The sequence below is a fragment of the Mus pahari genome, chromosome 19 (genome assembly GCF_900095145.1).
Source record: "Mus pahari chromosome 19, PAHARI_EIJ_v1.1, whole genome shotgun sequence".
Classification (NCBI taxonomy): domain Eukaryota; kingdom Metazoa; phylum Chordata; class Mammalia; order Rodentia; family Muridae; genus Mus; species Mus pahari.
In genome coordinates, this window is record NC_034608.1 from 38910478 (window position 1) to 38922294 (window position 11817).

The window sequence follows — 11817 nt, forward strand, 5'->3', positions numbered from 1 at the left end:
AATACCCTCCAAACATCATGTGTCTTCTATGGGTCTTGCCTCAGCATGAGCACCTGTCTCAGCTGAGGTCACTCTGCAAATCTCAGCTGACCTCACTCTGCCAATCAGCCCCAGTCTGAAGAAGCATCAAAAAAGCCACAATACACCACCCAAAGTTTTTTGGTGCATTTCTCTGTATGGAGTCCCAATAAATGTAACTAATCTACACAGTTTAAGGTGAACCAATCCATGTGTGTTGGCAAAGAATCCTTTATCACATGTCCTTTAACATGCTCGCTTTAGGAGAACATACTTTCTCTTGTGTCTGAGTCAGAAAAACATTCTTTCATGATTCTATGTCAGCCTTTCTCCTGTGTCCACCTCAGGAAAATACTCCTTCACATGTTTGCCCCAGCAAAACACCTTCCAATAGTACTGATTATCCAAAGAACCCTTATTGTCAATGGTTTTCTAGGATAAAGATGTATAACAGGGTTACAGTATTTCCAAGAGACTTCACTCAGAGATGAGCCACACAGCACGCCTCAGACAGTTCCCAGCTAGAGCAATAGGGAGAGGGTGCAAGGGACTAGAGTCTCACTGTCTGGAATTCTAAGAATAGAAACTAAAAAGCAACTTGACCCCTCACCACTAATACATCATCTTAGAAAGAAGAACCACAGACCCAAAGGCAAGTTGTTCATCACGTGGTGGTTAGAACCAGCTACTCCCTGCTTTCCTTTAGGTGGGCATGGGGCCCCATGTTCAGGTAACACATTACCAACTCACTGCTTTCTCTGAGAGAGGAAGAAGCACACCTATCCGACTCCACTGTAGTGAATGAACCCCACTGCTGAGCAGTCACTTAGAGAAATCTATGAAATGAGGCCCATGTTCTGACCTAAAAAGCTTGGGGAACCTTGACCTGGCTCACATTCTGTTGCCTCCAGCAGCTGAGTGTGCCCAAGAACAGAGAGATCTATGTGAAATTACTTCCCACTGAGGCCTCATCCCGTTGCCAGACTCTGAGATATAAGCAAGTAAGCTCCAATTGTAACCAGTAAGTCTGTCCCAGAACAGCATGGGTCCCTGTCACCTAAGAAGTAGGGCAGGAAGCTGTTCTTGTTGAGCAGTACAGGAGGAAATCATCTGGGAATCCTTACATTTGCATAAGAGACTCAGTGTGCTCTCAAAGGGCCACTTCCACAAAAGAGATAAGGTACTGTGTATAACATAATTGTAATTCCTTGGATTCTAGTCAGTGTAGAATCCTACCCAGGAGGCAGCCCCTAGCACTATATAAGGCACTGAGCTCAAGTCCCTCTGCATCTCTGCACCTCACCAGGCTTCAGTCATGAGGATCCATTACCTTCTCTTTGCATTTCTCCTGGTGCTGCTGTCTCCACTTGCAGGTGAGTCAGGGGTTTAGTATAGTCCCAAAGTGAAATAGGAGATAGCTCCCTATACTGTGTGTGTGTGTGTGGGTGTGTGTGTGTGTGTGTGTGTGTGTGTGTGTGTATTTTTCTGTCCCTTAATCTTTGTGTGTCAGTCTGTCTCCCTCTCACTTTATGTGTGTATGTGTGTTTTTCTGCACATGCATCTGTCTTTCTGTCTCTATGTGTGTATGCCTGTCTCTCTGTGTATATATCCATATCTATGTTTCTTTCTGTGTGTCTTTCTCCTTTTTTAGGATACCCTCCTTACTTTCACATCTTTCTTTCTTTCTTTCCTTCTTTCTTTCTTTCTTTCTTTCTTTCTACTAAGCATTTTAGAAAATGTGTACTGTGTGACTACTAGCACAAACCAAGGACTCTTTCTTCTTCCCTTGAAGGAGCCTAAGGTAGACTCACTCTCTGCTGATCTGCTGCACTTGACTTCCATTTCCTAAGTCCTGAGGCTAATCTTAAGATTATCAAATGAGTGTCTGATAGGTAGCTTAAAAATAATAACATGAAGAATGTTTGACACTTACCTGAAAAAAAGGGCATTAATTTAGAAATCTTACATATAAGGAATAGAGTCTCTGCTTACTCTAGAGAACTCTTCAGAATAACCAGCCCAGCCTGTGATTGAGAACTTCCTCTCCCCCTACCCCATGGAATACCCTTAAGNACACACTGTCTACAGGGTAAATGAGGCTCATAGTTCAGAGGAGGCTGTAAAACCCAGTCCCCCAAACTCTGCCTTAAGTGTATTTTGTGGAAAAGATTTATGTTCTTTCAAATTGTGTGTATATGTATGGATTTGTGTATGTGTATTGCCAAGTAGTACAGTACCCACAGAGGTCATAAAAGGACATCTAATCTCATAGAGATGGGGTTATTATAGGAACATATGGCCTGCCGGACATGGTACTAGGAACTTCTCTCAGGTCTTCTGCAGGAGCAGGATGCACACCTAACTGCTGAGACATCATTCCAGGCTCCAAGCTGTGTTTCATACTTGACATTAGACAAACAGAATAATAGGGTTAGACACCTCAAGAGAGGGAGCTAAAACCAGTAATGAGCTGGAGAGGAATTGATGATCACATCTTAAAACAACCTCTGGCCTCTATATGTGTGTGCACACATGCACATCCATGTGCACAGTCACACCCAGTGTCTGTTTCAGATACTAGAACAAGGGACTTGTGTGTGGAAAAGCAAAGGCAGGGCAGCTGAGAAGCAGCTAGGGACTCACACAGAATCTTTCCTGAGCTCCTGCTGGACTGAAAACTCCAATCAGTCAGGGCTGGAACAGACCCTCCAACATTTGAGTCCTAAGAAAACCAGCACCCCCTCTACACTGAAGCAGTGCCTGTCTCTATCAAGAATTGGATTCAGCCCTGCTAAAACCGACATCCGTGTTTGGGGGGAAGAGCCTGCAGGGATCAACTCATCGTAAGAACACATTGGTATGTATTTCTGACCTGGCACATTCAATTCTAATATGTGGTTTTCCTTACTTATCTTTCAGCTTTTAGCCAAAAAAAAAAACAACAATCCAGTAAGTAGCTTTAGGAAAGGACGCTACTGCTGGGATCAGTGCATTGGCAATACTCCTCAGATTGGCATTTGTACAGGATTCCTCAAATGCTGCAAGAGATAATAGAGAAGAAGACAAACATCCTTTGAGACAAATAAAACACAAAAATTTGCTCCTCCATGAAGATGGACAAAACTTAAACCAATTTAAAGTTCCTTGATTAAATGCAAAGACCTGTTGCTGAAGAGCTGTGTGAGCTCGCAGTTTGTTCTCTCTTAGGCTGAATTCTAAAATCCTTGTAGAAGTCAATCAGGGACACAAGCAGGGCTCTCTTATGTTTCTGGACTTTATGGCTATCTGTTCCTGTCTCTGATATGCTAATTTATTTCCGGTAGCCAGCACACACAGCCATCCTGCCTGCCTTCTGCATTCCTTTGCCTCTTTAACCTCTTTGCTTTGTCCATCCAATCCCAAAGCAAGACAAAGAATGTGACCCCAGATTCCCTTAAGCTTGTTCCTCTTAGTCATTTATGCCTTGCTTGGTTGTGGTTAAGACTTTAATGCACACTTTGGCTATGAGTGCAGGGTGAAGACCAAAAGGAGGCTATGGTGAGTAAGGGAAAGAGATCAGAGTCTGTCTTAAGCTCGACCTTTCCACTTGTAAAGTTTTCACTATCACATGGCTGCTTGCTTTTGTCTCTTGAAATCTTATATAATATGGCAGTGAAGGAAAGCAAGGAGTCCAAACAAGTCTGCAGTTTACAAGACTCTCTACTACAAGGTTGTTGTAGAGGCTACTAGGGACTTCGGTCCATGAGGGATGTGAAGGAGGAAGATATTTTCTTCAGTCATCCTGGATTCTTTGGCCCTGGCCATAGGGATTGGAGTGAGTCAGGACAACTAGCAGGAGCAGGTTTTAAGAGTAAAGGGTCTATCTCCCTAGAGGACCCCAGGTGTAACAGGAACATCTCAATAAAGGGTATAGAAGAAGACCAGAAATGGGGATCAGAGCTCAGCCTTTTGGGGGGCAGCAAGATGAGAGTGAAACACATAGAGGATGAGAATTGGTTTAGTGAGTATTTTGGGCAGGCTCTGCTCATTGCTTTTAGAGACATGGTTGTTTCTAGAGTTAGGCCTGGTGGGTCAGAGTCCAAGACCAGTTTTAGGCAAACACAGTTGTTTCCAATTAAAAAAAAAAAAAAAAAACTTCACAACAAAGTGGTGTGTTTGGAGAAAGTCTGATCTATAGGAGAGAAGAAAGAGACACTCTCTTCAGGAGTATATTATAGATAAGAAAATGAGAGACGATGCCAGAGTCCCATGGTGAGAAAGAATGCTCCTCTCCTCAGCTAATTTCTTCTCTTCCATGCCTTGATCAGCAGAGAGCTTCATGCACTCTCTCTAGAGGTTCACAGGATCCTGTCACATACAGCACTCTACTGGTGTAGGATATGACAGAGAGATAGAGACTCCACCACAGTGAGTGTCAGAGATGAGGAGGAAGCTGCTCAAGGAAAAGGGTATAGACATCCTGGGTGCTGAGGAGACATGGTCAAGGATGGAGAGTACTGGGGGCAAAGATGGTTGAACACAAATGCAGGTGGGGACTTTTCAGAAACAATAGAAATGTGCCCACATTTGTCTTTAGGATTTTTAGCTGTGTGGCTGGGAGTGAAGACTGGTCCCAGAAGACTGGACAATGTAGATTCACACTAGTAACAGAACTTATTGAAACAATACCTGGAAAATGCTTATATCGGTGTAAGTGACTCAAAACCACAGATATATTTTATTGCCATCACTGTTAGGAAGACCAATACGCGCTGGTTGTTTTTGTACTCATGCGGTAAATAGGTGGGTTAGCCTGTTAGGTTCATGTGGGTGTAGACAAAGGAAGAATTTTGTTGACTATTGACTTGCTCCCATTTGACACCCCCGGCTCCTTTAAGGGAAAGCTGGTTTTTGCTTAAATAATCTGAGTTGACAAGAAATTTAGCATGTGCCTAAAGGTAGGGCAAATTGTGCAAAAGGGGAGGCAAATATCTCTCCTTGTCTGAGGCCAGAGTCTTTAAGTGGTTGGAAAGGAAAGGTCTGTTAACTTTCCCCAAAACATGGCTATCATTTGTAACTCCAGCCTACTGGATCCAGCGTGGACAGTCCCAACTTCAGCTTCTGCTGAGCAGTGTGTTGAGGGGGGTTCAGGTAAAGTGACTTGGGTTTCATTTTTAAGGGGTCTCTCTGTGGTATATGTGCTTCTACATTCTGCATACAAGGTATTGCATTTCTTGCATTTGCAAATGTCAAAGCAGCTCAATCTTCCATCAGGAGATGGCTTATGGAAGCTTCCTTTGCTTCCCAAGTAGGCCATTGCAGTTGTCTCAACTGAGAAGGTAATCTTCTTGCCGAGGAACCTCTGATGTCATAAAGGATGGGAGTCTGACAGGTGGCTCTCTGGCTGCCACAATCCATGCCCGGTGATGTGAGCCTTTAAACATAAGATACAAGTCCTAATCATTTTGAAATCACTGTGTTTGAGAGCACATAAGGGAAAGAAGAGGGCTGTTCCCATGACACCCCCACCAGCCTCTCAAGCCCTCTCAGCTCAGGCAATATGCATGTGAGTTTTGAGAAGACTCTAGGCCCAGCTTCAATCTGTCAATTCATGAGCACCCTTCTTACCAGACACCTTGTCAGGCTCAGGGTAACCCAAGGACCATGACAGGTTTTTACGTGAGTTAGGTTTAAGGGTGGTTTTATTTTTGTAAAAGTCTTCAGTTACAAGCTTATACGATGGAGCTAAGTCTACAGGAGATTCCTTCTGGGCTGACTGTGACTGATAAAACTTAGCTCGTGTGACCAGTGTTTACTGCAGAGGACAGTGGACAGATGTAAAAGTGGTGTGGTTACAACTCCAAGATTGGTGTTTCTTGGCCTCTGATTACACTGATTCTTTATTCCTGGGGCCTGTCAAAGCATGGGCTATTTGTGGAACTCACAGAAGCCATTTTTATTATCCTAGTATTTTCTATTTTCCTGTGGTTTGTAGACTGTTTAGTCTTCTTGAAAAGCATCAATCTGGAAAACAAACAACAACAACAACAAACAAACAAACAAAAGAAACAACAACAAAACAGAGCCTGAAGACACACTAGAATGGTGTAGTTCAAGGAAATCACTGAGAGGAGCTTGGCTCTTTGGCCATAAAGTTTTCTCTTGTATGCCCCACGACTGAGTGTATGAATTTAAAGACGGTTTTGACACTGTTAGCCCTCAGCTACTGTGCATTGCTTTGCTTAAGTTTTTCAGTGAAATAGTTTGAAACAGGTATCACCCAAGCCATACTTCCTTTGTCTTCCTTTCCCCACTCAGGTCTGACTCGTCAGCAGGGTCATAGTGGGTGTCTTATGAGGCCTTCCCTCTGCACATGATTTTCCTGACTCCTAATTAGGTCATAATTGGCAGCTGCTCCCAAATGGCCCCGCCTCAATGGAAAGGCAGCACATTGCCCGTGGAGGGCAGAGGGAGCCAACTTCTAGGTAAGCTACTAGAGACATCTTGTGATGAAGAGGCGAGGGACTGATGGAGAGAATTGCTTTTATACTTGCACATATAAGAAAGAGGAAGACAGGTGGGCAAAGCTCACACCACGTGCTTTTCTTTCCTCATTTGCTATCATCTGAGTGTTGTATCTGCTCAAAAGTTACCTGTTCAAATATAAATCCCAGGGCAGAGAGTATTAGGAAGCAAGACTTTGGGGACTTGATTTGACACTGGCAGCCTTCATGAGTAGAATTAGTTTCCTTATGAGTGAGGAAGACTTGGGAGGAGGAGGCTAGGGAGGAAGTAAATGTTTTCCCAGAGACACTGAAGAACAGGGTAATGAATCTTCTCCAGATCTCTCAAAACCCAGCAGGGGGCACAGTAGGGTCAGAATGTGAAGGAAGTCATTCATGACACACAAGCCTTACTCTAAAACCAACTGATTATATCCTACTGTGTTGAAGACTTTTAAAGAGAAAAATAGATGTATTTTTATAGTTGAGAATAGATAGGAAGGCCCTCTTCAGAGTCTCCTTTGAGATTAAGGAATCTCTGCATGGGTGCTGTTTTCATGAGATGCACTGTGATTAGTGTGTAGTGCAAAGTAAAGGTTGTTTGACTTTACGATAAGGTTGGAGATACATTCCAAACTGTAGAGGTGACTTCCAAGTAGGAACCAGGTGCTCACTTACTTACATTCTCTCATCAAATCCTTCCATTATGTTTGCTCTGAGAAGGGAAATGGGCAAATAAAAAGCTGAAAAGATAAGTCATCAATAATCATCATGTTCTACAAAACTATTTTGGTCAGTCATTGGTTTGGGTTATTACCAGGCCTTGGGGATGGAGAGGAAAGTGAATGGCTCTATGGTGCAGGTAGGTATATGCTTGCTAAATGATAAGTTTCCCTAGAGATGAGGCAACCATAGCTTCTGTTTCCCAGCCTGCCTCTTGTCCCATTGCAATTATCAGTAATGAAGCCTTAAAATCTAGGATGCACTTCTCTTTAGGTGATTACTCATTTGGTAACCTTGCTTTAGCCTCTCAACCTACCACAGTCTACCCTGCCATGGCCTTGCCCTCTGATAGAAAGGATGACTAGACCTTTGTGACCCACATTCATTCCCAAATCTTATAGTTCTTAGGGATGTGAGTTCATGTGAGTATGTGGGTAGTACATGTGCACACCACACACACACACACACACACGCACACACACCAAACACATGCATACACACACAACCTCCCCAAACACATTGAAACACCCACAAAACTCACACATATATTACCCCCACAAAAACATACATATACACAGTCCACACAGACACACACACACACCCCACACAAACACATGAACACACACACATACTTCATTTCTCGTAGCCATGGAGGTGAGAATCCCATGGTAAGAGTGTTGGCAGATCTGTTTTGTAAGGATGTGGATCACTCTAATGAGAGCCTTCATCACAACACTGACTCTCACTTCATTCCTCACAGGGGTATCTCAACACAGAGTTTTTCAGGGAACACAAACATGAAGCCTATTAACACCTCTTTATCTCCTCTCTGCTCTCTTTCATCTGCCCAACCATTTATTCAGCTGTGAGCCCATGGCTTTGATAGAGCATCAGTATTAAGGTAGCTTATGGCCCTGTGTATCTTGCCAGCTCTGCAAGAGCCAGCCGTGGTAAGAGCTTGAGCTCTTTCTCAATTGGTTAGCACAAAATACTGAAACTGAAAAAAGAAAGAAGGGAGTTTTCATTGACAACATTTCTTCTCATTTTTAGCTTCTGAAATGGGGGATGTGTGCCCCTCTAATCCAAGCACCTGACAGACAGAAGGAGAGTTGAAGGCCAGTTTGGTCTACATAGCAAGTTTGAGGTCAGCCAGTGCTCCATGGAGAGACTGTCTCAGCAAACAAAACAAACACAAGTCCTTTGAATCACATGTAGAAATGAAACTCTTTGGAAAATCCTGACTTACTATAAAGCCTTTGTGTGTGTGTGTGTGTGTGTGTGTGCGTGTGTGTATGTGTGGTGTGTGTGTGTGTGTGTGTGTGTGTGTGTGTGTGTGGTGTGTGACATATTTTCACCATGTAGCCCATGCTCTTCTGGCACTCACTGTATAACCCAGGCTGGCTTCAACACACAATCCCTCTGCCTTTTACTTCCCAAGGATTGGAATTACAAGTGTGCACTGCCATGCTCAACTAAATGGTTCTGTCTTTGACAGGGGACAGCTTGGGTCTGTACTCATGTGTTCATAGGTAAGGCATCCTCGGTTCCACCTTAGTGCTAGTTGAACATCTGCACTAAGCATGCAAGCTGTACTTCTAGCTGAATCATTCCAACTCTCCTAGATCAATCTGCTGCCGTCGGTGTGCACTGAAGGACTTGCCTTCACACACTGCTGCTCCCTCCCTCCCTCTACCCCAAGACCTCACTTCTCACCATGAGGCTGCTATTTCTTCTCTTCATCCTCCTTGTGTGTCTTGCTCAGACAACATCAGGTAAGCTGTGAACCCACCTGGATGGAGGAGATGGTAGTTGAGGAGATGGTAGTTGAGTCTGGAGCCTGTAGTAAAGCAAACAAATTCAATCATGAAATGAAATCCGTAATAATGAAATGTCTTGACATCACCACCAGAAGCGTAATGTATCTGGCTACTGGTACTGTCACCTTGACAGGCTCAGCATCATGCTGGTGAAGGACATCTAGGTATGTCTACAGCGGCATATCTTGATTATGTATATTGATAAGGGAAGACTTGGACACTTCCTGGGCATCGGATCCTGATCTGTAAAAAAGATGTAAGCTAACCTCTGGGATTCATGCATGTGCCCCTCTCTGATTCTTGATTCTGATGCAACAAGGCCAGACTCCCTGAAGCTCCTGTGGATGTGACCTCACAGCCATGGCGTACTTTGAGTTTCATGTACTACCAGTGGCCTGGACTTCACTATGTAGGCAAAGCTGGACTCAAATTCACATCCTTCTCCTTCTAAATGCTAGGACTGAAAATGTACACTACCATGCCTGGCCACAAAACAGATTTCTAACATGCCATAGCGTCTTCACCCTTTGCAACAATAATTATAGAGGGGGTATTTTATAGCTGTTATGTAGAAAATGATGTAAACTTGCTTCAAGCCACACAGGCAATACATGGTGAAATTCACAAGTAAAAATGATTCAGTGCTACAGGTGATACTTTCAAATACCCAACAATCTTAGATAAGAAATCTATTTATGATGCTATAGATAAGCAAGGGCAGCTTTTCTGTATGAATATGACCCATGCAGAGTTTGAAGTTTGCTTATTCTAGAAGCTCAATTCCTATTTAGCTAAAAATGTAGATTTAATGAGGTGGTCTTACATTTTACCTGGCGATCTTGAATGGAGGAAACAATGTCCTCAGGCTTGGCATCATAAAAGAATAAAGGAGCTCATCCAAGCTGAGGTAAATAAAAAAAAAAAAAAAAAATTCCACTCAGACCACAAGGATGCTCTCTGCTCACTGCAATCCATCAGCCCAGCTGACAGAATCATTACCACCACGACTGTCACTAGCCACTGCAAATGGGAAGAGCAGCTAAGGACTTTCCCACTAATAGTTAAACACTCGAAGCCCCAGAGGTACCATTGCTGGTCAAAACTCACTGGCTGAGCTCATAGCTATATGTACTTAGGCAAAAGATAATACAATCATATCTTTTATGTCGAAACAACAGAGATCCAGATAAATTTTTGAACAATCTAAAGGAAAAGAGAAGAGGAGGGGAAGATAGATAGATGAATGATAGTTTTAGATAATAGCAAAATGATGATTATATCCATGCTTGATTAATTTGGTTGTGGGGGTGGCTATAGACAGAAGCATATGTCCATAGCTGCATGTTTGTTTTGTTTTCATCTGAAAAAGCCTACTTATTTACAGTGGCAATATGATGTAGTTATATTCCGGCTCCTTGCTCTCCATCACAACACAGCACCTCAAAAAAGCCACATGCTTTGGTAAAAAACAACTTAGAGTGTTTGCTCCTGTCTTCCATTCCTGGGGTTTGATTTTGTACAGGATCCAGGTTCTCTTCCGCTTCTGTCCTACTCTTTCCATGACTTCATACATTCTGACATGCTGGGCCATAGGAGAGTTGACGCTCATGTGTGAAGCCGTCACAGGGTGTGAAGTCACACATACCACACCAAACACGGGACGCGTGTTGCTCAAGCATCAGCAGCAAGCATCCTCTGTCATTCACTCATTGTGTACTGCCTCATATTTGGTGCACCCTTTCAAGTTTCACGTGGTCTAGGAGGAAGGCACATTAGGAAGGCTTTATAAAGAACACATGGAAGGAAGTAAATTAGACTCACATTCTCGGAACACAGTCATGCAGGGTGCTTTCTCAGCTGTGAGCATCTTCAGGAAAATGAAACTAAGCTACAGGCATCCCAGACTTTCTGAAGGCCCCAGAAATAAAACACCAGGCTCTGAGGGCTACATGGATCTCAGAACCACAGGTCATCTCTGCACTTAACATAAAGACAAGGAGAGAGGAGAGAGACAGAGACAGAGAGAGACAGAGACACCTAGAGAGAGACAGAGAGACAGAGAGACAGACAGAGAGAGAGAGAGAGAGAGAGAGAGAGAGAGAGAGAGAGAGAGAGAGTAAAGTTGGCTCTCCTCCAGCTGTTTTCTTCAAAGACACTGAAATGTAAATTTCATACATTCTCAAACGATCATCCTCATCTGATTTTCCCTTTAATAGGCTGCCAGAGAGAAAATGGTTACCAGCGCAGGGCACACCTGAGCCATCAGAAAGCTAGCATGGGTCTCAGGGACTCTTTACCCACCTTTGCCAGGCACAATAAATTACAGTATCTTTGGTTTAGTGAAGCTCAGTTTCGTTTCTTCATTCCTTTCCCTTTTGCTCACAGGGCGCAAAAGAAACTTGAAGTTTCGTCAGTGTGAGAAAATGGGTGGCATTTGCAAGTCTCAGAAAACTCATGGTTGTTCCATCCTGCCTGCAGAATGCAAGAGTCGATACAAACACTGCTGTAGGTTGTGATTTCTGCTTGCTGATGCGTGCAGTACTGCAAGAGAGCAGCCAACTGCTCTGATTTCTGGCAAATAAAAACACCATTATGTACAGTTATTCTTTCCAAGATGTAGATTTTTAGGTGAGATGGCAGTGAGCTTGAAAATGGAGAATGTGGTGGTGGTAGCGGGGCGGCGGGGGGGGGGGGGGTTCTTGGCCTCTTATTCAAGAAATTAAAGGCTCACACAAATTTACAAAAGGAGCGAGGAATCTTTGCTGAAAGTTTGGGGC

At 43.5% G+C, this 11817-nt stretch overlaps 2 protein-coding genes across 2 annotated transcripts; both read left to right on the plus strand.

Annotated features, from left to right (window-relative positions):
- Window positions 1-1333: 1333 nt before the first annotated feature.
- Window positions 1334-3069, plus strand: LOC110336192 (beta-defensin 3-like). Its single transcript, XM_021218641.1, has 2 exons — window positions 1334-1391; window positions 2945-3069. The coding sequence occupies exons 1-2, from the start codon at window positions 1334-1336 to the stop codon at window positions 3067-3069; spliced, it is 183 nt and encodes a 60-aa protein (XP_021074300.1).
- Window positions 3070-6442: 3373 nt separating this feature from the next.
- LOC110337167 (beta-defensin 33) lies at window positions 6443-11640 on the plus strand. Its single transcript, XM_021219928.1, has 3 exons — window positions 6443-6482; window positions 8823-8995; window positions 11426-11640. The coding sequence occupies exons 2-3, from the start codon at window positions 8938-8940 to the stop codon at window positions 11554-11556; spliced, it is 189 nt and encodes a 62-aa protein (XP_021075587.1). The 5' UTR covers window positions 6443-6482; window positions 8823-8937; the 3' UTR covers window positions 11557-11640.
- The last annotated feature ends 177 nt before the right edge of the window (window positions 11641-11817 follow it).

What these genes read in the sequence shown, in the direction of transcription:
- LOC110337167 (XM_021219928.1), top strand. Translation starts at nt 8,938, where the DNA reads ATGAGGCTGCTATTTCTTCTCTTCATCCTCCTTGTGTGTCTTGCTCAG. An exon ending in TCTTGCTCAGACAACATCAG is followed by an intron (nt 8,996 to 11,425) that starts GTAAGCTGTGAA and finishes TTTTGCTCACAG; the next exon opens with GGCGCAAAAGAAACTTGAAG.
- LOC110336192 (XM_021218641.1), top strand. Translation starts at nt 1,334, where the DNA reads ATGAGGATCCATTACCTTCTCTTTGCATTTCTCCTGGTGCTGCTGTCT. An exon ending in GCTGCTGTCTCCACTTGCAG is followed by an intron (nt 1,392 to 2,944) that starts GTGAGTCAGGGG and finishes TTCAGCTTTTAG; the next exon opens with CCAAAAAAAAAAACAACAAT.